Source organism: Hipposideros armiger, unplaced genomic scaffold (genome assembly GCF_001890085.2).
Source record: "Hipposideros armiger isolate ML-2016 unplaced genomic scaffold, ASM189008v1 scaffold_548, whole genome shotgun sequence".
Lineage (NCBI taxonomy): Eukaryota > Metazoa > Chordata > Mammalia > Chiroptera > Hipposideridae > Hipposideros > Hipposideros armiger.
In genome coordinates, this window is record NW_017731898.1 from 731,072 (window position 1) to 758,390 (window position 27,319).

The 27,319-nt window shown below is 54.0% G+C and overlaps 3 protein-coding genes across 14 annotated transcripts in view; 2 read left to right on the plus strand and 1 right to left on the minus strand.

The window, feature by feature from the left end:
* The first annotated feature begins 53 nt into the window (after positions 1-53).
* Positions 54-5,686, plus strand: NABP2 (nucleic acid binding protein 2). 7 transcript variants are annotated; one of them, XM_019669090.1, is made up of 7 exons: positions 54-272; positions 2,018-2,120; positions 2,516-2,654; positions 2,770-2,841; positions 3,021-3,102; positions 3,194-3,257; positions 5,155-5,686. In XM_019669090.1, the coding sequence occupies exons 2-7, from the start codon at positions 2,042-2,044 to the stop codon at positions 5,352-5,354; spliced, it is 636 nt and encodes a 211-aa protein (XP_019524635.1). In that variant the 5' UTR covers positions 54-272; positions 2,018-2,041; the 3' UTR covers positions 5,355-5,686. The 7 variants fall into 7 exon arrangements, with proteins under 7 accessions (XP_019524635.1, XP_019524637.1, XP_019524639.1 ...); XM_019669092.1 differs by having other exon boundaries at positions 54-195; XM_019669094.1 differs by lacking the exon at positions 54-272 and adding an exon at positions 304-359.
* On the plus strand, positions 5,366-15,418 carry SLC39A5 (solute carrier family 39 member 5). Of its 4 annotated transcripts, none has more exons than XM_019669088.1 (11): positions 5,366-5,450; positions 5,893-5,959; positions 7,892-8,075; positions 9,390-9,552; positions 9,716-9,885; positions 10,103-10,243; positions 10,619-10,715; positions 10,803-10,973; positions 11,142-11,222; positions 11,332-11,522; positions 11,724-15,418. In XM_019669088.1, the coding sequence occupies exons 6-11, from the start codon at positions 10,196-10,198 to the stop codon at positions 11,865-11,867; spliced, it is 732 nt and encodes a 243-aa protein (XP_019524633.1). In that variant the 5' UTR covers positions 5,366-5,450; positions 5,893-5,959; positions 7,892-8,075; positions 9,390-9,552; positions 9,716-9,885; positions 10,103-10,195; the 3' UTR covers positions 11,868-15,418. The 4 variants fall into 4 exon arrangements, with proteins under 4 accessions (XP_019524633.1, XP_019524632.1, XP_019524631.1 ...); XM_019669087.1 differs by having other exon boundaries at positions 5,369-5,450; positions 5,857-5,959; XM_019669086.1 differs by lacking the exon at positions 5,366-5,450 and adding an exon at positions 7,042-7,394 and having other exon boundaries at positions 5,887-5,959; positions 11,332-11,432.
* Positions 11,945-27,319, minus strand: part of ANKRD52 (ankyrin repeat domain 52) — a 17,263-nt gene continuing 1,888 nt past the window's right edge. The window contains exons 5-28 of one of the 3 annotated variants that reach the window (XM_019669081.1): positions 26,303-26,503; positions 25,737-25,824; positions 25,456-25,598; positions 24,980-25,192; positions 24,632-24,710; positions 24,208-24,322; positions 23,934-24,016; positions 23,708-23,825; positions 23,440-23,508; positions 23,118-23,258; positions 22,958-23,038; positions 21,652-21,799; positions 21,376-21,447; positions 20,888-21,089; positions 20,549-20,636; positions 20,354-20,471; positions 19,576-19,795; positions 19,309-19,396; positions 19,118-19,201; positions 18,866-19,011; positions 18,563-18,645; positions 18,261-18,343; positions 18,000-18,091; positions 11,945-17,579 (exon numbers count right to left, since the gene is read on the minus strand). In XM_019669081.1, coding sequence (XP_019524626.1) covers positions 17,329-17,579; positions 18,000-18,091; positions 18,261-18,343; positions 18,563-18,645; positions 18,866-19,011; positions 19,118-19,201; positions 19,309-19,396; positions 19,576-19,795; positions 20,354-20,471; positions 20,549-20,636; positions 20,888-21,089; positions 21,376-21,447; positions 21,652-21,799; positions 22,958-23,038; positions 23,118-23,258; positions 23,440-23,508; positions 23,708-23,825; positions 23,934-24,016; positions 24,208-24,322; positions 24,632-24,710; positions 24,980-25,192; positions 25,456-25,598; positions 25,737-25,824; positions 26,303-26,503 — 3,006 coding nt within the window. In that variant the 3' untranslated portion in view covers positions 11,945-17,328. Of the gene's footprint in view, positions 17,580-17,937; positions 18,092-18,260; positions 18,344-18,562; positions 18,646-18,865; positions 19,012-19,117; positions 19,202-19,308; positions 19,397-19,575; positions 19,796-20,353; positions 20,472-20,548; positions 20,637-20,887; positions 21,090-21,375; positions 21,448-21,651; positions 21,800-22,957; positions 23,039-23,117; positions 23,259-23,439; positions 23,509-23,707; positions 23,826-23,933; positions 24,017-24,207; positions 24,323-24,631; positions 24,711-24,979; positions 25,193-25,455; positions 25,599-25,736; positions 25,825-26,302; positions 26,504-27,319 lie in introns of all 3 variants that reach the window. The other 2 variants (XM_019669082.1, XM_019669084.1) reach the window with 2 other exon arrangements.

A 27,319-nucleotide genomic window follows, 5' to 3' on the forward strand; every position in this document is an offset into this window, starting at 1 on the left:
CGGCCAACGAGGAGAGAGGAAGGCTAGCCAAGCCTCCGCTCTAGACCGGAAGTCTTTATAGCCAGGTAGGGGAGAACTCTATGTTCTTCCCAGTGGGAACATCAGGGGCCGATTCTCAAGGCTGACTCCTTTGGAGGGCGAGACTTCGCCTTCGAGGGGCGCACGTGTCGGGTATCCTAAGGCTGATGCGGCGAGGTGCGAGATCGTCTCGAGTTGGCTAGCCTGCATTGTGACCTGCCATCTGCCCGGCCTCTCTCGTTTCCAGAGCTGTGGTCAGCATCTCGGAGCCTCCCGACCCTATGACTCATAGTCACGGGAGTGGATATTGTCTCAACCAGACGACCACGGGGTGGGAAATGGGGAGTATCTCACCGCAAGGCTTTGCTCTAGGGTGTCCAAAGTGTTGCCCGCCTCTCTTCTAGTCGCACTCCTGCCGTTATCTACTTTGTCTCTCTGAACACTTGTGGAGTTACCTGAAATACCTAAGGGGAGAGAAGGGAGATAAAATGTCCCTCTCCCTGGGTTGTGGTTTGATTTCCTTAGGATACAACATCGTGGTTGGGGGTGTGGGCGGGAGAGAACCTGAGCTCCAAGGAGAGGCAAGGTGGACCCTAAAGCGCTTTAGTAGAAGGTAAGGGATTAATTAAGCAAGCGAAGGCGTTACAATTACATGACCGCTTAGGCTAACCTGAAACTAGTATTTGTTATGGATATTCGCTAAGCAAATGATAATACACATTTATGTATATTTGTTTATATGTAATTGACTTATACGCAACATTACTGAGGTACCTACCTTTTGTTGATTAACAAGTCTCAAAGGAAACTAAAGGCTCGGGTCTCCTTTTCAGTCATGGGAGGGAACCCTGACATCTAGTGAGAAAAGTGCATTAGGAACAGGTGCCTTTTGAACTGTGAAAGGGACTAAAGCAAATATTGCTCACTGCCCCGTGTCCCATTTCTTTGAAAGGGGTGAGTTTGCCTATTGTCTGTGGTGTGAATGCCACTTTTCCCAGAGACTCGGATCAAGCTAGATAGTCCATTAAAGATGAAGGGCCCCAAGTCAGGAATAAAGTTGAGGGTTAGAGCAGTGGGAGACGAGGAGGAAACTGTCTCCTATGTGCTAGGCACTGCTTGTTATATAATTTGCTCGTCTGCAAAATGGAATTGCGTGTTTAAGAACTGTCAGGGAAAGAAAAGAAGCACTGAGTTGCGGTTCAAACTTCTGTCCGCCGGATTCCAAAACCCTTGTTCCTTTTTCCACTGTGTCACGTCTAGGAGAGAAACAAAATCTTAGATCCCGAGTGCATTTTCCCAGTCTAGGAAAGGAAAATTGGAACCCGAGGCGCCCCCTGGTGGTGTACCTTTCTCATTGTGGAGCCCATCAACTCCCAGGCTCCTTTAATACCTAAAGTACGCCCCCTTCGCGGCGCGTGAACCTCGAGTCCGGATTGGCTGGGGGGCGCACCAGGGCTGCGCAATCTGATTGGCCGGAGGGGCCAGAGGGAAACTTCCGGGAATATCCGCACTCCCGCGTTCCATTGAGCGGCATCCGGCGGCAGCGGGGCCTGTGGCTCCCCCTGCGGGCGGCTCATCAGCATACACTGTCCAGCGGTCGGCCTGGGTGGGTGGTGGGTTGAGGGTGGGGGAGGGGATGGACCGAATCCCGGGTTGTCCGGATAAGGGTTCGGGAAGGTTTGGAGAGTAAGATTCCATTCCCTGACTCTGCACCGGGTTCCCTATCCACATCTCCTTCGGCTCCCCCACCTCGGGGCTTGAGACTAAAAGAGCATCCCAGGAGGGGGCCTTCCAGCCCTGAAGCAGCCTATACAGAGACCCCCAAATTCTGATCTTGAAGTTGGAGGTCCCTGGGAAAGTTCGCTTCTAACCTTTTAGAAGAGTTAGAAGGGTTTGAGGCTGCCTGATCCCAGTCAAGTGTTCTAGGTAGACCTTGGGAAGTGGAGGTTCAGAAGAAGGCTCCAAGCGTTGAGCGTTCATCCCCTTTTTCCCCTTCTAGGTGGGGTGCTGAGGCTCGGGCAGCATGACGACGGAGACCTTCGTGAAGGATATTAAGCCCGGGCTCAAGAATCTGAACCTTATCTTCATTGTGCTGGAGACAGGTGGCTATGCTGGGGCGGTGGGCCCCCTGCGCGGGTTCCCGAGGTTGGGGGGCAGAAGGAGAGAACACCGCCTCCGTTCTTAACTTGCTCCTTGGGTGGCAGGGCACCCCCTGAGACTTGCCTCTCGCCAAATCACTCTCCTAGACTCCAGCCCGTAAAGTTGCGGTGAAGTGTAGGGTAGATGTAACTCTTGGCCAGATCCAAGCCTCCAGTGCCACGCAGGCATCTTTCTATTCAGGGCCCTCTCCATGGTGCTGGCCCCTTCACTCCCCACCCCCACCCCAGCCTGCCCCAGAGATTTGACTTTGCGTTATTTGTGCACTTTTTCTCTCACCCCACGAATATCTAGATCTCATCCTTCTGATCCCTTTCCCCCATGCATCTGTACCCTCCAGGCCGAGTGACCAAGACAAAGGACGGTCACGAAGTTCGTACCTGCAAAGTGGCAGACAAAACTGGCAGCATCAATATCTCCGTCTGGGACGACGTGGGCAACCTGATCCAGCCAGGGGACATTATCCGGCTCACCAAAGGGTAAGCCAGCTGGTGACTCCTGGCTATCAAAGGGCAGTAACAGTCAAGGGAGTGAGGTAAGCAGTCCCTGTAACTCGTCAGAGTACTCTAAATCTTGCTTTTTGTTCCCCCACAGTTACGCTTCAGTGTTCAAAGGTTGTCTGACGCTGTACACTGGCCGTGGGGGTGATCTTCAGAAGATTGGAGAGTAAGTACTGTCTTTGGGATTGGGATGTAGAAGCACCAGGCCAACGGGGGGAAGTTGAAGGTTCACAAGGAGGCAGCATAAGGGTGTGCAATCCATGTCCTGTATCTGGACCTTTCTGAGGCCTCCAGGAGTGGCCCAGAGGATGGGTCTGAGGCTTTGGCCACTTTCTCCCTTTACAGATTCTGTATGGTTTATTCTGAGGTTCCTAACTTCAGTGAGCCAAACCCAGAGTACAGCGCCCAGCAGGCACCCAACAAAACGGTGAGTCTCATGGCCATGAGGTGGGAGAGGGCAGGTCAGGAAAAGAAGCATGGTAGGGAGCAAGGTCTGAGTGTGTAATTTGTGCCTTCAGGTGCAGAACGACAGCAGCCCTACAGCTCCCCAGCCTACCACCGGACCCCCTGCCTCTTCTCCAGGTAAACCTATTTCCTTCCAGCCGGTCTACCTAGCTCCTCTACTCTTCCCAGCCTTGAGAGATGCACTGCCCTCATCCCTTTTCTAAATCTGTCTTCTCTCAACATATCCCCTTCCACCCAGTTCTTCTCCAAGCTCTTCCACAAGTCCCTGTGGAGAAAAGATTTGGGGACCTGCTTCTCACTGCTAGAGCTCTGGGACTCTTTTGTCACTACCACTGAAAGGCAAAAATGAAGACAGTTTCTCCACATAGAGAGCATTCCTTCATTCTAGCTGTTTCTCTCTGCTTCTTCTTTGGCAGAACCTTGCCCTTTTCCCTTGCCCATTTTTATTTATTATACAGTTGTAATATACAGTTTTGCTTATATGACCAACATGGAGTCCACACTACAGAGCTTTGGAGCACTAAATACTTCCTTTCTGGAGTCACCACTCTTCTTGAAATTAAAGGCCCTGCTTCGAGGCCTTGGTCCTCAGGATTACGATTCTTCCATCTTGTGTATATACTTCAAGCCCCTGCTTTTGGTCTCTTGAGGAATTGGGGCCTTACTGCAAATCATCAGCTTTTGATTAAAATCACTCACCAACACCACCTCCTCCATCCCCTGGCTTCTCAAGAATCTGGTTTTTACTGCTCCTTTCTCCTTCTGGATCATTTCCCAGCTGACCCTACTGCTCTCTGGGTATTTGGTTCTCTCTGGCCTCAGATCCACGCTTTAGGTTTCTCCCTAGGCTTCAGGCTGCCTCTATTCCTCAGTTTGTGTCTGCATCCCCAGTTACCATGGTTTTCAGAATCGTTTGTGTCAGAACCACTGGGGGTTATGTGTTTTTTGGAAACACCATGAAATTACATCTAATTCCACCACAAAAATTAGCATCCATGTTTTCAACTGAAAATATGACTATTACATATTTTCAGGTCTCCATAACTACATAATTTATAAAAATATTTAAAATAAGATACATTTAAGCCTGTTTGTTCCTGGTAGTCATTTGCCAGATGTTTATTCACTTTGTCTTCTGCCAGTTGGTACAATAGGCTTAACCAAAAAAACATGCCTGGCATTAAAAACTTAGCATTGACTTTCTATGCACTCTCCTGACTTTTTCTGTGAATTGAGGAAAGGGCATTCATTGTTCTTTAGTTTTGGCTGCAGATATCTTAGTCTGGTGAAGCAGCAGGGCTTAGACAGGATACGGTCTGAGAAGCACTAGCCTATGACTTCTACCTCATTTAGAGTTCATAATGCCCTATGTATGCGAGAGGCAGTCCTCTGCCTTCATTTAACAAACTTTTATAGATGAGGAATGTCAAGGAATAAAACACAGCATCTGCCTTTAGGAGCTTGTAGTCTATGAAAGAGTCACATAGACGATTATAAAACAATGTAGTGAGTGCAATGATAGTGATATGCAGTTATGGGAGCTCAGGAAGTCATCTCACACACCTGGCTCTACCAAACATTTAAAATGAACATGTGTCATTGTGATACACACCATACCTTACATTGTAAAACAGAAACTTCAGGCCCTTCTACTTCCCACGCTTCTCCAGTTTTACAGTCAATTTTGGTAAAGGGGCATTTTATCAGAGGTCTTAAGCCTAGAACTAAACAGCTAATTCTAGATCTGACTCCCAATAATACAGAGATGAATAAAAGAGAAAAATATTGTACTAGGGTTCACGTAGCAACTTCCAAAATGACTGTTTGACTTTTCCCTGGAACTCCCATTTATATAAACTGCATTCTTTGCACTTGGTCCAGTTGCTATTAATGTGCAGTTGTGTTTAATGAAGACTGCACTGCTCTCTGGGGCATGGGAGGGTGCCTTGGGATGGACCCCTCTTGTCCCGTAATTCTCTAATTCTTGTGTTTCTTCCCCTTCTCCCACAACTAGCCTCTGAAAGCCAGAATGGGAATGGACTGAGTGCCCCACCAGGTCCTGGTGGTGGCCCGCACCCCCCCCACACTCCCTCCCACCCCCCCAGCACTCGAATTACCCGAAGCCAGCCCAACCATACACCTGCCGGCCCTCCCGGCCCCTCCAACAACCCTGTCAGTAACGGCAAAGAAACCCGGAGGAGCAGCAAGAGATAGCAAGACATTCTTCTCCCTTCCTGCTACCGACCATAACCCAAGTGTCTGCTAGAGAACACAGCCTTCTCCTGGGCTGCTGGCTTTGGGGGGAACGGGGTAGGTAGCAGTATTTTAGTCACTAAACGTCACTGAAGGGGAGGTGAGCAGTGGCCTTACCCCTCCTAAGCCTATCCTCACCGCCCTGGTTAGCTGAAGCTGCCTGTCCCCTGGGATCCCGGGCTCTCTGTCTGCCCTTCCTCTTTAGAAACGACCATTATGGTCTGTTTCTTGTGTGTGTGTGTGATGTGGAAGTCTAATTGAATCCCTCCTTCCTAATAAATGTTACCACTCTATCCTGGACTCCTTTGCTTTTGGTGGGAAAATGAAGAGGTTAGCAGCTGGGCGTTTGGGAAGGTGGGGTGTTCCTAGGGGGTGGAGGGGAGATAGATTACTGTTAAGGAGGCCTTAGCAAAACAGGCCTGCCCCTTTAAGGTAGTGTCCCTCCCCTGCCCCCTCCCTGCAGGTGACCCTTGCCCGCCTGTCTGCCTCCCCCCCCCAGCCACAGCTGGAACCAAGAAGGCTGTGTCCCCCTTCCTCTCGGCGTCCTTTCTGTCTCCTGCTGTCAGGTAATACCAACCTCTACCCCTGGACCAATCACCCCAATCATACTCTGCTCCCCTGATCTTAAGCCATGTGGGACATCTGAGGGGAGCCCAGATACTTCTTCCCTCTTCCCGCCAGAACTTCCCCTTTCTTGGTCATGGATTCTCAGAGCTTTGGCTCTTACACTTCTGGGGTAACAAATTGCTAAAAACAATTTTTTCCCCATGCATCTGAGATTGCCGCATATCTGCCTCTTCACCCTCCTCTCCAGCTTTGGGATACCTGGGCCCAGCTTTCCCAGGGAATGTGGGGATAGGGGTGGAGATGAATGAAGCCCACTGCCAGAAGTAAGGTAGTTGGGGTGAGAGTATATTCAGAGAAAGGCTAAAATGGTACCAACTGGGTTAGGGGATGGATTCAAAGAAAAGTTCAGGCTCAGACTCTCCTTAGCCATGTGGCTTTTCCAGGGGCAGAGGGTGGCGTGGCCCCTCCCTACTGGGGGCCCCAGCAGAGACTGACCTTTGACCCCCACCCAAGAGACCAGTGAACCATTAACCTCTCTCTCATGTGAGCCTTCCCACACTTGCCCCACCCCTGACCCCGCCCCAAGGCAAGTGGGCTGGGGGAAGGAGGGGGCTTGTCCATGCCAGCCTTCCATCTGACGTGGCCTCCGTTCCACCTGGGCACCTGGAGGCTGAGCGTGGCTCCCCTCCCTGACTCAAGAACCTTTTAGTGTCCACTGCAAGGCCTGACGGGGACCTGAGGTGACGGGGCGCTTAGGCTACCAGTGGGGGTGAAGTCCTGGGGATTGAGGGGGGATAGAGAGGTGGGGCAAGGTTGAGGGGTGGGGTTTAGGGAACAGGGACTGGACTGTCAGCTCTAGATCGGGTGAAGGGAGCACTCTGGGTCAGGGAAGGTGTTTCTGGAACTGGCAGAGGAGGAGAGGCTGCTTCAGGTGGAGGCATTGGGGAGAGAGGAAGGAGGCTAGCGTGGGGGCTGCTGCTGGCTTTAAGATGGGAGCTATATGAGTGAGGGGTTCCCTCTGGCCCTGAGCTGGACAGCAGAGCCGAGCAGGAACCGCGACCCTTCCTCCTTGTTCTTCCAGGGCACAGTCCTCAGGATGTTCCAGGGGGAATAGAAGCTGGAAACAGCCTCTGACCAGTTCCCACCAATAATGGGGCTCCCAATGAGTCATCTGCTGGCTGGCCTGTGTATGTGTGTGGCCTTAGGCTGGGGAGGGGGCTCAGCCCCCAACCTGGGCCCTGCTGAGCAGGAGCAGAACCATTACCTGGCCCAGCTGTTCGGCCTGTATGGGGAGAATGGCACGCTGACTGCAGGGGGCCTTGCCAGGCTTCTGCACAGCCTAGGGCTAGGCCGAGTTCAGGGACTGCGCCTGGGACATCATGGGCCTCCGGCTGGTCCGGCTATAACCCCAGCTGGAGACAATTCCACACACAGGTATTAGACCCTTTCCTCCACCCCCAAATCGCACATTCAAGCTCTTCTATGTTTAGCTCAGTCTCTAGTTGCCTAAATTTTCTGGATCCTAAAATCAGATTCCTGGGATTACAAGTATTTCAGAGCCTGTACCTTGTATGCCTTCAAGGCCTCTTTTGCCTCTATTGCCTTCTAATTCTCTCCTCTTCCAAAGCCTGGGCCCTTTAACACCTTGCTCTTAGTCCCAATGCTCCATGTCTCCAGCCTGACTTGGCTCCCAATTGTAGCATTTTTGGCTGTCTCCCAACTCCTGTTTCCTCTCAACTCCCTATCCCCCATTCCTATAAGCTGATAATTCTCAGATCCTCCCAGGACTGAAAGTCCATGGTTTCTGGGTCCCAAGAACTCCAGCCAGTGACTGGTCTTCCCTTTTCCCCTAAGCTCCCTGGCAGCCTCTCAAGGGGGTTTCTCAGAGAGCATGGGCAAGTCTGACTTGCTATCCCATCCGTCCGTTCTAGGCCACGGGACCCTGAATTGAGTGTGGATGTCTGGGCTGAGCTGCCTCTGGGTCCCTCAGGGTGGGGTGACCTGGAGGAGCCAAAGGCCCCACCACGCCCCCATGGGCCAGCCCCCTCGGGCCTGGACCTCTTTCACAGGCTGCTGCTGCTGGACCATTCACTAGCTGACCATCTGAATGAAGATGTGAGTGTGCTAACCTCTGGAGAGGGGAAAGGAGCCTGAGACTTAGATGGCATGAAATGTTTAGAGTCAGTAATCTGATACAGTTACTTTTTTTTTTTTTAAGATTTTATTGGGGAATTGGGAGAGGGGAACGGTGTTGGGGAATTGGGAAAGGGGAACAGCCAAGTTGTTGTCCTTCAATCTTAGTTGTGGAGGGCGCAGCCAGCTCAGCTCCAAGCCCAGTCGCGCCGCTCAGCTCAAGGTGCCGTGTTCAATTAGTTGTGGGTGGTCATAGCCACCATCCCATGCGGGAGTTGAACCTGGCAGCCTTGTTGTTAAGAGTGCACACTATCTCCTGAGCCAACAGGTGGCAGCTCAGCTCAATGTGCCGAAATCAGTCTTAAGTTGCGGGTGGGCATAGTCCACCATTCAAACCAGCAGCCTTGTTGTTAGGAGCACGTGCTCTCACCAACTGAGCCATCCTGTCACTTGTTGGCAGCTCAGCGGCAGCTTAGCTCGGGGTACAGTGTCACTGGCCCATGTGGGAATCGAACTGGCGGCCCGGCCCTGTTGCTCAGAGCTCATGCTCTTGGACAAGCTCTTAACCAACCGAGAAATTCGGCCGGCCATGCAATTACTCTTTTAAAAAAAGAAATCCAGATATGTTTTAGGGTATGTTATTCCAATATGAAATATGTTCCCTCTGGGCTCAGAGCAGATAAGACACACCCAGAACTCCCAGACCCAGTTTAGGGGTCACACTTGGCAAAGCAGAGAAACCAGAGAAGCAGCCCAGGGTAGGCTGTGGGATTGGCTATCTGGAGAGACCTTGAGGGAGCTAACGGCTCTCTTCACCCAGAAAGACAGTGAACTTGTTCCACAATACACCAGAAGGCAGCCAAAGCTAACCTGAAGCAGGCCTCGTGAGAGCGAGTGCCCCATCGCAGGAAGCATTCAAGCCAAGGCTAGATAAACACGTGCCAGGGCTGTTGAGAGGAAGGTTGATGGCATTTCAGGTTTTTTCCCCTTCTAAGATTCTGGACTGGAGAGCTCTAGTTGTCTAATCAACTCTATGACCAAGCTATTGAAATCATCAGTTGCTTGCGAGGGAGGGAGGTGGTGGCAATGTTCACTAGCACTCAATCTGCACCGAATTGAATATTTGCATTGGATTGAATATTCACTAATAATTAACACACACTGATTATACATACCTGTCCCTAGTCCCTGATGCACTGGGGACCCTGGGAGAGACCCAGGAGTATGCAATGGAAGGGCAGGCATTAAAGTTCTGAGTCACAGTTCAATGTATGATTCCCAACTCAACTCCCCTAGTGTCTGAATGGCTCCCAGCTGCTGGTCAATTTTGGCCTGAGCCCCGCTGCTCCTCTGACCCCTCATCAGTTTGCTCTGCTGTGCCCAGCCCTGCTTTATCAGATCGACAGCCGTGTTTGCATCCAGGCCCCAGCCCCAGCCCCCTCAGAGGATCTACTGTCTGGTCAGTGGGTGAGAGTGGGTGGTGGGGCACCCTGAATCCTGGGTAGGGAGTGGGCTCCAAGCCAAGGAAGGGGGTTCATTGGGGTCCTGCCTCCTTTTGCAGCATAGCTGTCTCTGAGCCTCTCCCTCCAGCCCTGGCCTAACTTCAGCCCGATTTTCCCCAGCCCTGGTTCACAGTGCCCTGGCTGTCCTGCTGCTCAGCCTCCCAGCTCCCCTCTCCCTGCTGCTGCTGCGGCTCCTGGGATCTCGTCTGCTGCGGCCCCTGCTGGGCTTCCTGGGGGCCCTAGCCGTGGGCACTCTTTGTGGGGACGCACTGCTACACTTGCTGCCACATGTACGTGGAGCCCCTTCCTTGTTCCCCTGCCCTACTGGCGGCCAGCCCCCTTGTATCCGAGGTGCTCCCAGTCATAGGCCATCCTCTTCCCCTCTGTCAGCCCACAAGCTGCCTTCTAGTAGAGTGTATGAGTGAAGGCGTGCCACCTCCCACCCAGGAGGGGGATGTCGTGGGGTGCAGGGGCTGCTGGGGTCTGCTCTGACCTCCTCTCTTTCAGGCACAAGGAGAGCAGCATGCCGGACCTAGCGGGCAACCGGAAGATGATCTGGGTCCCGGGCTGTCGGTCCTTGGTGGTCTCTTCCTGCTCTTCATGCTGGAGAACATGCTAGGGCTTTTGCGGCACCGAGGGCTCAGGCCAGTGAGTGACACCTTTTTCTCCTCCTTCTGCCAAGACCAGAGTCCTAGCCAAGAACTGGCCACACGCGCCAGGAGGTGAGGGGCCAAGTGTGCTCCTGGCTCTGCTGTTTGCCTGGCTGCAGGCCCTGACCACTAACAGGGAGTTGGGTAGGGCCCCCTCCCAAACCCAGGACTTCTGGCCGAACAGCCTCCTCTTCAGAGTTCAAGGCAACAAGAAACAGGGAGGTGCCAACCTGGGAAGAGAGTAGAGGCCAAAAAAATATCCCCTAGTGCCAGAAACAGCACCAGGTGTTGCTTTTCCCAGGAGTAGCCTGGTCTCTCCTTAGCGTCCGGCATTGCTGCCTCCTCCACCGAGACAGATACCCTCCTGTTTCAGAGATGCTGCAGGCGAAAAAGAAAAGATCTCAGAACACCGAACCTGAACCTGGAGGATGGCAGTGGGATGGCACTTCAGCCCCTACAGGCAGTTCCAGGTGACCGGAGGAGAAAATGAAGAGGAGGCTCCCAGCTCCTGGCTTCACTTGCAGCCACCAACACTGTCCTTGTCCTTCTTCCTGCAGAGCCAGGGGCTCAGGGCTGCATGGAGCAGGCCAGCCAGCCTCCACCAGCCCCAGTCCCTCCTGGGCACCAAGGCCACAGTCATGGTCACCAGGGCAATGGTGATGCCAATATAACATGGATGGTCCTCCTGGGAGATGGTCTGCACAACCTCACTGATGGGCTGGCCATAGGTGTGAGGGGAGGGACTGAGGGAGGCAGGTCAGAGGCTTCTAGTTATTGGCTAGGGCTAGGAGAGGGCTGCCCGGAAGCGGGGAGATGAGAGGACCACAGCGGGAATGTAGGCCCCTTCCCGGGGGAGTGTTTTCTGGACTACCCATCTCTAATTCTGCCACCCCCAGGTGCTGCCTTCTCTCATGGCTTCTCCAGTGGCCTCAGCACTACCCTAGCGGTCTTCTGCCACGAGCTGCCCCACGAACTGGGTAGGAATGGTGGGAGTGGGGTTGGGGTGGAACTTGGAGGCTGGTGGGGTGACATAGGTAAGGGGCAGCACGGCTTACTTCCTCTTACTCTGTCCTCTCTTCCCTACAGGTGATTTTGCAATGCTGCTCCGGGCAGGGCTGTCCTTTCGGAGGCTGCTGCTGCTGAGCCTGGTGTCTGGAGCTCTGGGGCTGGCGGGCGCAGCCCTGGGGGTGGGGCTAAGTTTGGGCCCCGCCCCTCTCACTCCCTGGGTGTTTGGGGTCACTGCCGGGGTCTTCCTCTATGTGGCCCTTGTGGACATGGTGAGAGGTGTGGGGTAGCGCAGAGAAACTGAGGGAAGCGGGGAGGGGGGTGTGGAGGAGAGGGAAGGATTAGTCCCCCCACTTCCACCAACGGCCACCTGGGAAGGTGCTGGGTCACAGGCCGGCAGCCTGAGAAATGGGCCCGGAAGAGTTCGGGTGGGGGCTGCTAATGCTTCCTGACACCTTCTTCTTTTCTTTCAGCTACCAGCCCTGCTGCGTCCTCCTGAACCCCTCCGTATGCTCGAAGTGCTGCTGCAGGGCCTAGGACTGCTGCTGGGGGGCGGCCTCATGCTCACCATAGCCCTGCTGGAGGAGCAGCTGCAGCCCCTGGTCTCTGCTGGCTGATGGGGGCCAGGGGAAAGGCGTCCAGCCTGCCCTTCCTTCCCCCCAACCACAGGAATGGAGGCGGGACACAGGGCCAGTAGGAGCAATAGGATTTTAATAAACAGAACCCATCCCAAAGCCATGACTACGACAGTTATACTTGCACCAAAACAGCATAGAAAACCAGGATGTGGCAGGAGGGAGGGCTCCAAGCAGGTCTGGGGAGGACATGAGTAGGGGCCTGGAGGGTACAGGGTGCCTCAATCTTCTTCGGGGAAAGCATTGTGCTTTAGCCCAGGGAGGAGGGGGAGGGGTGGGGCAATGCACCGAGGTCCCCACTTTTTCCTGCTACCCTCAGCACCCTGGGGATACAGGCATCTGGGCAGATCTGCCCTTTATTGCTGCCCACCAGCATTAAACACCCCCGACCCCAACGCTAGCACCACAGGTGATTCCAAGGCAGGGAGAAGGGAAGGGAAAATTGCTTAGAGAAAGATTCAACTAGAATCCAGTGAATTGTGCTCAGTTCTCTTTACTTCCTACAACCGAGTACATGGGTCACAGGGTGGAGGGTGCAAGAGGACATGGAACATGCCCCTCAGTGCCCCCAACACACCCCTGCACACAGGATGGTGGTGTCTGCAGCATCACAGGTCATGCAGGGCATGGGGAAGGGGAGGATCACACACACATAGACGCCCACAGTGGGTACCAGACAGAGAACACCCCTGAATATACATAGCTATACACAGGGAACCCTCAGGTCCCCAACCCAACCCTCTCCCCTGTCTTGCCGTCCCCCAGGCAGGAGGAACTGTATTGCTTTGAGAGAGCCACCCTGGGGGCCGCTCTGCCAGGCACCCTCCCCTCCCACCCACCCCCATTTTGGCACATCTGCAAGACATACGGCAGCGAGAGTAGGTACCCTCCCCTCCTAGGCTTCTGTGGCTTGGAGTTGAGGAAGGGGGTAGGAGATTTCATCCTCCACCTTTCCCCTAGCCCTTCCCAAACCCCTACCAAACCCACTCCAGCTGGAACCCACCCCCACCCCCAAAACACACACATACAAAGCTGAGCTATCCAGGAATACAGGGAACAAGGAGATTGTCCAGGACAGGAGCGGAGGCAATAGGAGAGAAAGGACTGGAAGCAGAGACCCCACCCTGGTGTGGGGGTAAGACTGGCACAACAGCTACTTTAGTGCAATTGGAGAGGGTGCCCAGAGTGAGGGATGGAGATGGGAGGGGAAGGCTCTCCCTGACTTCCCTGGGGGCAAAGCCAGGCTCCCCAGGGAAGGGGCCTAGCAGGAGTGGGGGCGGGCCAAGGGCAGATCCTCTCTGGTCACCCGCCACCCTCTGCCTTCCCAGATGCAGTGACAGTGTCCTCCTCACACCTAAGTGGGCAACAGCAGCCTTGGAGTCAGTACCTTCAAGTAATTCATAGAGCAGACCCTCCCCACCCCAGCTTCCTCCCATCTCTGGGATTTGGTCGCTTCCCTAGGGGTTGGGTTGGGAGGTGGGAGTCCTCAAGTCAGACCATTCCCTCTCTACCTCCCCCTTCCCAGACCACTGGGCTTGGTCCTCAAATATTCCTCACCTCCGCCCTTGCCCAGGTGGGTCAAGGCCACAGAGGGCTGGAGCCACCATGATGGGGGGGGGGGAAGGGGCTGCTTTTGCGCCTTCTCCCTCCTTCTTACAAGGTAGGGTTCAAACTAGGCAGGATGGGGCCCCACACTGGTTTGCCCCAGGAGGAGGGTTTCTGGGCTAGGGTCTGTAAGGCTATTTTCCTTTGCGGTGGGAAGGGGAGGCGGGGGATGAACACTGGGTGGGGGAGAGGGTGAAGAATGGCGAAGGGGGATAGAGGAAGGGGCCTCCCTGCTGGAGTACAGTCACTGGAGTCATTCAGACGAAGAAACACGCATGTGCACAAGATGCAGAGTGTGCCTGCTCCCAGCCTTTCCAGCCTGGCCCCACCCCACCTCTCAGGGCCTCTTCCAAGACCCCAGAGAAGGTTTTGGGGATACAGCTGTAGAACCGTTCACTCTGGCCCCACACCCCTCGCATCCCCAGCCTCTTCTCCCCTTCTAGGTCCAGGGAGTAAAAAGGTGCTCGGGTGGGCAGACAGCGGTGGAAACAGTATTGAGTTTTCCTTTGGTTACATATTGAAGGCAAAGGTGAGCTGGACTTACAGTCAAAACGGATCGGGATGAGGGAAGAAGAGGGCCATGGCGGGGGCTGGAGAGGGAGGCGGGCCCTCCTCAGCCCCTCCACCCCAAGGAACACATGTCTACGTGGGGTGGCAGTCCCTCAGTCTCATCTCTCCCACCCCCCACAGCACCAAACAAAAGGAGAAGCCCCCTCCCCCAGGGGCTACTCCCCACCCCAACCTGGGCTGTACATTCAGTGGTTTTCAGCAGTCCTATGGCTCAGGGGGCCAGGGGGTGGGGGAGGTGGCCCGTCAGTCTCAGCGGAGCAGTGGCAGTGACCTGGGTCTGTTGGTCCATCCTGGGACCCACAGTTTGTGCCATTTGTTTTACTGAAGGATAGTACACAACCCTACCAAAGCCACCGCCCAATCAGAAACATATCCCCCCAAAATCAGAAACTAAAAACGCTCTTTTCATCTCGCCCTCTGATTCACTAGTCTGTTTCCCTGTCTCCTATGTAGCCCTCGCTGTCTCCTCTGCTGGGACCTGGGGCTGCTCCCAGGTCCTCACTTAAAATAGGCTTTTTCTCAAAAGTGCTTATTACTTGAAGCAAGTGCTTTAGAGCTGCGGTGGGGAGAGGGGGAGGAAAAGAGGGCGGGCGAAGGGAAGGAGAGGTTTCCTCCCCACCCTACCCCCTGAATATTGGGGGGCATTCTGCCTGTTTTACTTCTCCACACCCGTTTAAGTCAAAGAGGTTTTTAAAAAAAATCTTAACATTAAAATAAATATGCAGTGGCCATGAGAATGGTCAAAATGCTTCAAAAAATACTAGGGGCTGGAGAACCCAGGGTGGGGTGTGGGATTTCCTTTGGCATAAGGAGAGGAGGCTGCTTGTCCTCCAGGCCTCCTCATAGCCACATGAGGAGGGACAAAGGAGGCCCCACCACCTGCCCCAGCACTGCTGACGGTGTGCTGAACAGGCAGCAGGGAGCAGGCAGCCACCAGAAATCTCGTCTAGCAAAACGATGGGGCTCCTGACAAACACTCCAATTCTTCCTGTCATCGCCGAACGTGGATAAAGGAGAACACGACTGATACCCCGAGAGTCTTCTTCTCTGGAGGACCCAGCTCCCTGCTCCCCCGCCCCCCACCACCTAATTCCCAGCACCAAAATGAGAGGGAGGGGTGGAATGGGAAGATTTCAGGAGAGAGAATTGAAGTTAGGGGGCAAGCTCTGCAGAACTAGCAGGGTAGGGGTGGGGGGCTGCAGCCCTTAAGAGAGGTCACATTGATTGTCGTATAGGGGAGGACAGGGTATGGAGGGAGGTGGGCAAGAGGGGCGTTGCAAGGCCCTTTGGCTTTGAAAACAAAAATAAAAACTAAAAAGCTGCACAATCCTTCTCACCAATAATGGTCATTTGGAAGCTTTGAAATGGTTTAGGAACTGAGGGGTGGGGGAAGCAAGACACAGAGAGAGAGGATAAAAAGGGGCCATGACAAACAGAATTAAGGACTTGGACAAACACCCCAGGCATCCGGGAACGAGCATGAGGTATGGTTAAGGATATTCGTTAGGGATAGAGGGGCCCTGGGATGCCTCCTCTCCCCTCAGCCCACCCTTGGCAAGGGTGGCAAGATTTGCAGGGGCCACAACTGAAAAGTGGGTAAGACTGTGAATAAAGCAAGCATGGGTAGGGGCAGGAGACTGAGGGACCCCCCAGGGGAGACCCTCTACTGTGTAAACGAAGCCTGTCCAGTTCTCAGGGGACAATACTGATGGCAGCCAAACTGGGCAAGGATGCACTGTGGGAGTGGAGGGGGCATGACCTCTATTCAAGTTCTGTGTCTTGGCCCCTGGCTGAGGTATTGAGTGTGAGGAAGGGAACACTGGGCTACGGGAGTGGGAGTGGGTCCAACTGTCCAGGAGGCTTAACTAGGAGATGGATGGACAGGGCGTTTGAAGGGACCAGGGCCAAAGTCAATGCTACATTTAGAGAAAACAACTGCCCCCTCCTCACTCTGGCCCAGTTTGGCTTTTGGGGTGCCACTTTGAGGAATCTTCTCAGTGCAGCCCCTAGCTCAATCCCTTCTCTCTTTGCTGCTGGGAAGGCAGGGACCAAGCCTCAGGGTCTGTTGGTTGTTCCTTAGATCAGAGCTTCCTCCTCACACTGGAGGGGAAGCCTGGGTCCCTAGTAGCGACGGTGTGCCTAGTCTGCCCTGCCCCTCCCACCATCTTTGGCTTCAGATCAGGAGTGACTGGGGGCAGTGGGTACTCTTGGACATAATGGAAGGTGGTGGCAGACGAGGAGCACAGAGGAACTATGGGACTGGGGGACACAGGAGGAAGAATACAGTCCCCCCTCCACACACATGCAAACACATGCCTGAAACACATAGGACATACTAGGGCTGTGGTTTTTGAAATGGGCAGGAAATTAATTTGTTTCTTCCCCTAAAGAATAAAATGCTTACTTAAAAATTCATGACAAGCCTCAAAGTTAAGGGAGAGGAGAGCCAGGGAGGGAATGGCCAGAGACTCTGCCCTCCCAAAAGAAGTTAAAAGAAAGAAGCAAGGTTAAAGTGCGTGGTTAGGGGGCCGGGCCAGGAGGGGGAAGGAAGCAGGAGGGGCAGGCTGTGGGGGCAGAACCAGCCCTTGATTTGCATATGAGGAGCCAGGGGAGAGTGCAGGATTGGGGCCCAGGTACAGTAGTTGCTGCTTCAAGTGTTTTGCATTTGAACTTTAGGGGTGATGGGGTATAGAAGTGGGGGAAAAGCTCCAGGCCCCAGTGCTAAATACCCTCCCCCCTCATCCGCTAGCTGCCCCTGAAGGGGGAGGGGGACACCCCCAGAGTGCTCACACAGTACCAGAAATTAAGGCTTCTCACTGCTGCGGGGATGGAGGAGGCGGCCGAGCAGGGAGGCAGTGATGGGTGTGGAAGAAGAGGGGATCTGCCTGGCAGTAGGGGCAGGGGGAAGGGGGACACAGAAGGGAGAGTTAGAGGGAAGAGTTGGGGGAGCTGGCAGCAGAAAAGGGGAACTGAGAGATGGGGTAAAAGAGAGGGGGAGCCAGGCATTTAGCAATCATTTTGGGACACTTGGCAGAAGGGGCTGCCCTGGGGGTACCAAGGGCCTGGGGTGCGCCCTGTCGGTTCCAGACCCCTGCCAGGCCAGGATGGTGTGGCAAAGGGGTGAGCAGCTGCTCCCCAGTGCTTTTTTTCCCCCTCCGCCCCCCAACCCAGTCGTGTTCTCCTTTAAAGTGCCCTAAATGTATAGACTTTCTAAATAAATAGAATAAGATATCAAGCCACCGGCAGGGAGAGGGACACTGAAGGGGGGCTACTCAGAGTAGCAGCCATCTAACCCAATGGCGCCGTGCCGCTCCTGGCTGTAGGGGCAGGAGGCCCCGTGGGGCAGGGCCCCGCAGCCACCCACCGTCTTGGCTGCTGCAATGCCGCAGTTCTTGAGCAGGCTGAAGCTGAAAGGACTGACAGCGTCCTTGGGTGGGAAAGGCTTCATGGTGGAAAGGATCAAGGCCAGGCAGTCTGCCACATCTTTGTTGGGGGCGCAGGCCAGTGCTGGGGTATGACCTGCAGGACAAGGGGGAGAACTGAGGAATAGGGTTCTGGATCTCTGAGTCCCCATTCACCTTCCCCCAGGCCCTGAGCTTCTTATCTGTGGAGGGAACCAAGGCAGGCAAGCACCCGGGATGGCCAGAAGTCAAGGACCATGAGGACCCAGGAAAGCTAACAGGCAAACTGTTGAGGGGTGGGGCTAAGGGCGGAGCATGGGGGACAGGATGCTGAGGGGTACTTCCTGAAGACCCCGATAGCCCCACCTAGTTCCAGTAGACTTCCCTCAGAGACTCTAGCGTATTGGTATTGGGTCCCTGCTCTAAAGGGTTCCCTTGGGAAGAAAATACAGTTTATAGCAAGTTTAAGAAGTCACCTCCTCAAGAATGTCCCTGACCCCAAACCCGGGAGAGGCGGTGGGCTCCAGACCCCACCCACCTTCTTCATCCACAGCCAGCACTGTGGCCCCACGACTCAGCAGGGCCTGCACCACAGAAGCTAAACCATTCCGGGCAGCAATATGGAGTGGCCTGGGGAGAAAGGAAAGAGAGGGAGCATGAAGTCAACGGGATGCCAAGCTGCTTTTCCACTCCCAACCAAAGTAGCTAGGGCGAGCGCCAGAGAGCCCCTGGAACGCAGGTGGCTCTTTCTTCACCCACCTGCCTCCCCCAGCCAGGAGCCCCTTCCCTGGGCACTCACATCTGCAGCGCACTGTTGGTAGCATTGATAAGGCCAAGGTCTTGGGTTTCTGCCAGGATCATGAGGGCACATTTCTCATGGCCCTGAGAGAGAGGAATTGAGTAGAAACTTGTGAAGTGGAAGCATGCCAGGCCACAGAGGAGTCGGGGAGGGTGGCAGGTGGGGCCAAGAGATTTCCCATCATCAGGCAGGTTAGCCGATCCTGATTTCTACTTCCGTCCTCTCTCCCATCAAGCCAGCCCCAGCCTCCTTCATCAGCTCCTGCCCTATGCAGCCCTCCTCACCACCACTCCAGGCAGTACCTTGCTACAAGCCAAGTGGAGGGCAGTGTTCTTGTTCTCATCCAGCACAGTAAGGTCTGCCTTCCCTCGATACAGCAGAAATTCTACAAGAGAAAGGGGACAGAGAGGGACTGACGCCTCCCCACCAGAGCAGCAGCCTTCCTGACTCTCCAACCTCCTATGTGCATACACTTTGCATCCCATCTGCAGAAGGTGAAACACCCAAAGACATGCCTCCTGCTTCCTGAACTCCACAGGCAGGGCTGACCCATCTTGCAAAAACCCAAGGGGAGCTCCTCCCTTCCACACACGGCCCCTACACACCCACAGCAGCGGTCTGCCCGTTCTCAGCCGCCGTCATGAGCGCAGTGCGGCCAGTGTGGTCAGTGGCGTTCACCTCGGCCTGATGCTGCAGCAGCATCCGGAGCCCAGAGACATTGTCCGCGAAGGCAGCGGCGTGAAGAGGGGTCCTGCGGGGTGGGATCAGGGCAGTGAGATCGGGAAGGCTCTTCCGCCTGGGCAGAAAGAGGAGGCCAGAGAGGCAACTGGTTTCTCCCCACACCTTCCACCACTCACCGTCCTTTGGCATCTCGGCTGTTCACAATCTTGGCACCCAGAGCTCCCAGCAGCATCTCTGTGGTGCTGTCTTGGTTATTAATTCTGGGGGAAGAAGGCGGCTCAGCAGGAGGGGCAAGGGAAGTGGACTGCCTGTGCTAAGCACAGGTCACATACCTTTGAGAGGGGCTGAGGTGTAGGAAGGGACTTACACTGCACAGTGCAAAGGAGTGAAGGGGTTTCCTTCCAGGTATGAAAATGGGCTGTGTTCAAGTAACAACTCCAGACAATCTTCATGTCCTGGGTATGAGCAAGGAAGAGTGGTGATGGAGAAAAATGACAAGGTTTCCTCCATCTGTCCTGCCCACCTCCTGACACTCCATTCCACATCCAGATCCGGATCAAACCAGGTCCCTCCCTCAACCCACTGGTCCTTAGTCTGTTCATATTCCTGTGCCTGGAAAGGCGCCAGACCATACCAGTGTAGGAGGCCCAGTGCATGGGCGAGTATCCGCTGTAATCCACCCCAGCATCCAGGGGGTTTGTGGAAAGGGCAGCCTGCAGCAGGGTCCGCAGCACGGCGGTGTGGCCACAGGCCGAGGCCAGGTGAATGGGTGTGCGGCCCTTGAAGTCTCGGCACAGCACAAATGCGTCATGGTCCAGCAGGGCAGCCAGGCAGTCCTCACAGCCAGTCACTGCCTATGGGGAATATGGGGGTAGGGAGTAGGGGTGAGGAGCCACTCCCTTTCCAATCACCAGTCACTGCGGCTGGCCCAGAAGTAAGAACCACATTGAGGGCTCCAAACCTAGTCTTTACAGCAATGATTCTAAGTGTTAGGGAACAGCATCTCCTTCCTTCACTCTCTATGCCAGTTAGGATGGCAAGAGTGAGTCCTGGCGCTCTGAAGTGGGAGACAGAGTATAAAGAAAACTAAGGGATGAAAGAATCCCGTGGGATGGAGAAGGAGGCAGCTTTAGGAAAAGCAATGGTGGAGAAAAACCAGGGTAGTGGCATCATTACGCAAAGGGACAGGGCCGGCAGGGTATCCTGCGGTAGCCTGGGTAGGGCATGTGATTATAAAGCAAGGCAATCAGATAGATCAGCTGTAGACGTCAGGTACTCATCCTGGAGCAAACACAGTAAGGCCCAATAAGACCCTGGGCACAAAATCCTGGCCCAAGTGCTAGACAATCTGATGTCCTGTGCTCCCATGTCCAGGCCTGGCTCTGAGCAACCCCACCCAGGAGCTCACTCACCCCACGATGGAGGGCGGTGCGGCCCCGGAGGTCAGCAGCATCAGCTGTGGATCCTTTCTCTAGCAGCAGATGTACACAGTCCACGTGGCCATTCATGATGGCCAGCATCAGTGGGGTTCTACAGAGGGGGCAGGACAAAGGGTGAGGGCCGGCCGGGATGGGAAAGCCTGTGCCCCGTCCCTGGCCCACACTCACTGTCCGTAGGCATCCATGACATCTGTGATGTCAGCTCGTTCCCCACTGTCGATCAGCAAGTGCAGGGAATCAGTGTGGCCAGAGGCAGCTAGGAGGAAAGGGGGCCCGTGTCAATGCATGGTCAGGGGAGAGAGGCCAGGTCAAGGCTAAATGATTCAAGGGTGGAGATGAGGGGAAGACCTGGGGCAGGGGGATTGGAAGCTACGTATCAGGACAGGAAGTTTCCATCCTCCTTGCCCCACTTTACTCCCAACTCCAGTACCATTCAGGAGGAATTGGGGACCAGTCTCCAAGGCCTGGTGTGACAAGGGGAGGGAACAGCCTAAAGGGTATACGAACCAGCAGCGTGCAGGGGTGTCCACTTGCGCTTGCGCTCCTTGATGAGAGCAGAGGCGCCGTGGGCAGTAAGCACCTCCACACACTCAGTGGAGCCTCGCTCAGTGGCCAGGAAAAGCGCGGTCCGGCCCTTGTGGTCCCTTACATCCAGATTCACCAGCGTCTCGGCCAGTGTCTTCAGGGCTTCACAGTGACCGTTGTAGGCCTGGAGGGGTGCAGGCAACCAACGGATACAGCTCAGAAGCTCAGAACACTGCCCCACTCTGCTCTTGGGGCCCATGATGAAACTGGGCAGCGGTCCTCCCCACAAGCTTCTCAGGTCCCTCAGGCCCCTAACCTGCACTTGGCCCATCCCTTCTCCAGACCACTGCCTGCTTGCCATATCCCCACAAGAAGGCAGAGGCAAGGACAGAGTCACAGGTGTGTGCACCTATGTGCGGGCCTGGGGCAAGTAGCAACAAGGAAGGCAAGAGGAAATGGATGGGACTCACAGCTAAGTGCAAAGGGCTGACTGGAATGGTGCTCTCCACATCCTCCAGGCAGTTAAAGGATATTTCTAAGAGCTGCAATGGACAGGACAACAGGCGCTGAGGCTCTGGAACTCCCGATATATTATCCCTGCTTCCCACCCACAGTAATCCCCTGAGCCCCTGATCTAGAGACCACATTTGACTCAGTCACCCGTTGGTTCCAGAATCCACAAACATAAAAGTAGACTGTGTGCCCTGCCCCTGTCTCCCTTATCCCAGGCCAGATCCCACACGTACCAGTTCGAGGTTCTGTCTGTTGCCATAGGCGGCTGCATAGTGCACAGCTGTGTAGCCCTGCCTGTCCCGCAGGGAGGGGTCTGCACCGTTATCCAGTAAGAACTCCAGACAGCTGGGGGCAGGGGTAGACTGTGAGGCGGGGACAGGCCTAGTCCAAGAGGGCACAGTTCTGGGAGAGGCAGAGATGGGGCAAGGGAGCCCCTCCAGGCCTAGCTGGCCAACACCCAGCCTCTGCTCTAGGTAGGCTAACTCCTGCCCATGCGACCCCAGCTCCAGACCCACCCCTCCTCCAGGTCTCCCCTGTACCACTCTGGCTTCAATGCCCTCCTTTATCCTTTGAACGCTCTCTTCAAGAACCTAGCGCTCAAGTGACAGTTATCAACCTTCTGCTGACTGACACTCTCCCCTCATCTCCAGGCACGCTGACTCCCTGCCTTGAATGCCTTCTCCTCCCAGTCCATCTGTAGAAGTCTACTCATCTCAAACTTGGTCCCAGTATCCTCTTCTCTGTGAGGCCTTCCCCAGCCTTCCTAGGGTACTCCCTTGGCACCCTTCTCACAGCTTAGTCGTAGTGGTACTAGTGATAACACAGTGCTTAGCACTTACTATGTGTCGAGGACTGTTCTAAGCGCTTCATGTGCATTGAATCATTTAATTCTCATAATGATCCTATGAGGTAGATACTAGTCTTATCCCTACTATGGTTGAGGAAATTGAGGTACAGAGAGGTTAAGTTACTTGTCAAAGGTCACACAGCTGAGACTCTTAGATTGTTAAGTACCCTTTTAAAAAAAATAAACCTTTTATTTTAGAAGTCTTAGTTTACAGAAAAATTGTGAAGATAGTACAGAGTTCCCATTTACTCCATGCCTAGTCTCCCATTATCAACATCTTACATTAGAATATAAGTGCCCTTTCATTTATCTTTCTCAACAGGTTAATAGCTTTCAAAAAGCAGTAATTTGGGGTAATTCATCCTTTATCCTTAGTACCTAACATAGTACTTGGTATCTAATAAGTAATCAACTCATGCTTGTGGAATAAACAAATGATTTTGTGTTTGGTTTTTCTGATCCTCTCAAGACCATCCATTCCTTAAGGGGAGGAACTATGTCTTATCCTTTTGTCTTTGCCCACAATGCTTAGTCCAGGACTAAACTAAAGAGTGTTCCAAACACACTGCTGGCTGCCTGACAGCACAGCAGCAGCAGTGTGGTAGTGGGTTTCACAGTGGGTGGGAGAAGAATAGGACCAGAGTTGGCACTGCTGGGAAAGCGCAACCCAGGGGTTCTTCTCAGCTACTCACAAGAAGGCCTCCTTTCTGTGGGACTCCTTCAGTGGCTCGTCCTCTTCAGCATCGTGGCTGGAAGATGAGTGGGGTTCCGCTCTGTGGGAGGGAGAGTGAAGAAGTCAGGGGGAGGCTCAGGGAGGTGAGTGGGGTTGAGAGGGCCAAGCGGGAGCCTCACCTCCTGTAGGTGTCGGAGGCGGCGGCGTAGTGGAGGGGAGAGCAGCCTTTACAGTCGGCCTCATTGACGCCTGCCCCAGCAGTTACCAGTGTGACAGCACACTGGTAGCTGCCGTTGGCGGCTGCATAGTGCAGGGGGGTCCTGTGGAGAAGTAGGGGAGGGTGGGTAGAAGAATCACAGACAGATCCAAATGCACCCAGAAGTGCAGCCAAAAGCTGCTTTGTAATACTCTCTTCACTTAAGACTCCAACTCCCCACCCCTCGCGCTCACTTGTCTCTCTAATCAGACAATCCCTATGTATATCCCCGCACATTAACACACCTTCCAAATTTATCTCTTCTCCTCAAGTCAGCTCCACTGCTCAACAGCAAATTAAGACATTCAACATTCCTAAAAGGAAGGAAGACGAGGGTTAAGAGAGTGAGAACCTCAAGAGAAGCCACAGGTGCAGGGAGGGGCTAAGGAAGGATGGAACTAGACAGCCCTTTCTGCTGTGACTGCTCTTACTGTGAGAAGGGGACAGATCTGGGCAGGAAAGGAAGGGCCCAGCTCTCTTCTCATGGCCTGGGAGAGAGGGAAGAGAACTCACCCTCCAGAAGCAGCAGCATGAAGACAAGTACGGCCAAGGTTATCAGGCGTATTGATGTCAAACCCAGCTGAAAGCACATGCTCATTGCTGAGAGAAGATACAATGCTGTACAGCTGACCTGCAGGGCCAGAACAGCCACAGATCTCATCTGAGGGCACTGAGCAGAGAGGGGAAAGGCCTCTGCTCCCCTGCACACCTGCTCAACCCCCAACCAGCTAGCACATACCTGAGGAAAGAAGCTTACGACAACAGTCAGAGAATCCAAAGAGAACAGCTAAGTGCAGGGGGAACATGTCATGGATGCCGCGCCTGGGGAGAAGCTGGGACTCAGTCCTTGGGTCAAGGAGGGACCAGTTATAGACCTCTTTTCTGTGGCCCACCACCAGCCTAGAAGATCGTGAGCTTCCCTTTGGCAAGCTTCTTTGTGCCTCCATGTTTGATGTGAGCAATCTGTACAGATCTGAGGCAGCCTAGAAGTGGGGCCAGGAGCCCTGACTTACCGGGCGGTATCTGCGCCATTGGTCATGAGGGTGCTGATGAGTAGCTCATGTCCGTAGCGAGCGGCCACATGCAGTGGCGTATTCCCAAATTTATCAGCACAATCAATCTCGCTGCCTGTGAGGGGAATGCACATACACAAACTCAGACAAACCTTAGGCTTCAGACCAATCACAGTAGTTAGTTACCACTTGGGTGCTTAGTATGTGCCAGGTGCCAGGCTAAGCATTCCACATGTGTTATCGTGTTTACAAGCCTTAGGGGATGGAGCAGACTACGCGGGGCCATTTCCACAGGTGCCTAGCTCAGAGCTCCAAGTGCCCATCCTGACTGGAAGATGGAATGGATGGTGTAATACGGAAGGAAAGGGGTTTCTAGATGTGAGAAAGGAGGAGGAGAAGGGAGCACAGTCTCCTGAGTCCATACCATTCTGAATGAGGATCTGGGAGCGGGTAAAACGGCCATGGATGGCAGCCATGTGCAGAGGACTTTTCCCTTCTTTGCTCTGTGGAAACATGGCAGGTTTGTTGTTGTTGTTAGTGCACAGCACAGAGAATATCCTGTTCCCCCTTACAAAGGACACATCTCTGAGGACAGTGTGGTCATATGGATATCTTCTCAGCCCACACTCTCCCAGGTCCCTGGCAAGGTCTGATCAACCCAGGAGGCAAGTGGACAATTCCCCCAGAGAGGTATCCCAAAGGGAAGATACAGTCAGGACCCTGGGGCCAGGTTCCTCTCCCCACTAGTCTCAGCCACATCCCCTTTAGGCACCTGGTAGTTGACATCAGCCCCGTTATTGACCAACAGCTCCAAGCAGAGCGCGCCATTGGTGGAGACTGCAGCCACATGTAGTGGCGTGAAACCCTTGTCATTCGGCTGGTTGACATTGGCTCCTGCATTCACCAGCTCAATAGCCACAGCATCCTGGCCCAGGTAGCAGGCGATGTGCAAAGCTGTGTTTCCAAAAGCGTTGGGCTCATCAATCTGGATTTCCAGGGGTGAGGGTAAGTGGGTAAGGGAGGTATAAGTTTAAAGAGACAGCCTAAAGAATCCCAGAGATCCAATGACTGCCTCAGTCCCCTCAGGTTCTTGACCCAAACGACTGAAGGCACTACTTAAGGTATTATTCAGACCCTCTTTCCACATATTCCATGCCTCCTCCAAACCACACCTTCGCATCTCCATAACAGATTCTGACCTCCAACTCCCTGCCCTTAGCCCTCAGCCCCCGTGCTCAGCACCCTGACCTCAGCCCCCATCCGGAGCAGGTACTTCACCACTTCAATCTGGCCACTGGCAGCAGCTGTATGGAGCAGCCCATAGCCCTTGCGGTCTTTGCAGCCAAGGTCTGCTCCCCGTGCCACCAGCAGTTTCAGGACCTCCAAATGCCCTGGGAAGAGAGAGGATGCTCTCAAAAAGGGTGAACTCTAAGGCCCTGAGTGCCTCTCTCTGATGGCTGCAACCTCCTCTCCCTGCCCTAGGAATCCTAAATGTCAAATTTCTGCTCTTCCTGTGAATCCTTTCTCACCTAGGAAAGCTGCCCAGTGCAGAGGCTGCCGCTCCTTTTTGTCACAGACATTCAGGCTGGCTCCTTTGTTGAGGAGCAGGTTCACCGTCTGTATCAGGATATGAAAGACACCGGTTCAAAGCCAGGTTCATGGCCTCAATGTACCTAAGAGCAGAGAGGCCTCAGCTCCTGAAAAGGCTGAGGCAGCCTAATGTCGTTGTTCTTGAGCAGAATAATCTGGGGAACTAGAGGGAACAGAGGAAGCAGGCACTAAGGAGATCCCACACAGACTTGGAAGTCTGAGAAAAACTCAAAGGAGTCTCTTCAGGTGATCGGGTTCTTAAACCCTTTTGAAAAGTCTTTGAAAATGTGTTGAAAGACATGGCTCTTGCTTCAGAAAAAGGCATGTATACCAACATTTTCCATACAACTCCAGAAAGTTTATCACCCTCTTGAAGTCCAAGTCAAGAATTCCAACCCAACCTGACCATTCATTCAGTGCTCCTCCTGAGGCCTGATGGCCCAGAGCCAGGGAAGGTGAACAGGAAGGAAAGGGAGGCTAGGCATGGACTGGGAGAGGTCCTCACCTCTAAATGCCCACTATGCACTGCGTGGTGCAGGGCACTGCGCCCACTCCTGTCAGCCACATTGAGGCTGCTCAACAGGGGTGCCAGAGCCTCAGCACACTTGGTGGCCCGGTTGGCGGCAGCCACATGCAATGGTGTCTGCCACAGCTTGTCCCGGGCATTCACATCTGCTGAATGTGCCAGCAGCAGACCCAGCACCTTCTGTTGAGGGGCGGGGGATAAGAGAGATGACAGAGGGGGAGGAGGTAAAACATAAGAAATGGAAGGAAGAACAAGGTCAGCATGGCACATGTGGCCCCATTTCCCCCCTCCCCCAACATGGTCTTTTCTCAGTTTTCCAACATATCTAGCCTCTCAATACCTACTTCCCATCTTCTGGATCTTTTTAGAGCTTAAAATCTTCCCACTTAGCTGAGGAAATCATGGATCCCTTCTCTTCCTCAAGCCACCTAGTATCATCCCCAACCCAGACCCTGAAAATCTTCACCCACACACACAGTCACTACCAAGCAAATCCATGCATGTAGAGGATCCCAAACCCCTACTGCTTCTAGGAGAGATATATAATCCTGCGACATTAATGCCCCTAACACCTTCCTTCAGCCCTTCCATAGGCATCAAGATCATTTCCATTACCTAAGGTAAGAAAACAGATAATGGCTCCTCTCCAAAACCCAGGCTAAAATGGCCCTCCTAATCACCACTTACCCCATTCCCACTGGCCTCAGTCCCACCCCTTCCCTGGTGGCTGGAGCCAGGGAAGTGGCTGTCTAACCAAGGGGGGGGGGTCTACTTTCCCCACTCTTCGGGATTGATGGACCCAACTGATGAGACATGTTGGAACCCTGTGCTGTCAAATTTCATGCTGCTTGAGGTGCAGGGATGCAACAGATCACTACCCATGTCCCTCCAAGACAAGAAAAAAAATCTCAGTGCCCAGAGGGGGATCAGACTCCAAGGTGGCCCCCCAAGGGAGGGATGAGTCACTCAGGCCTGGCAGCAGGGCCCCCTGCAGTC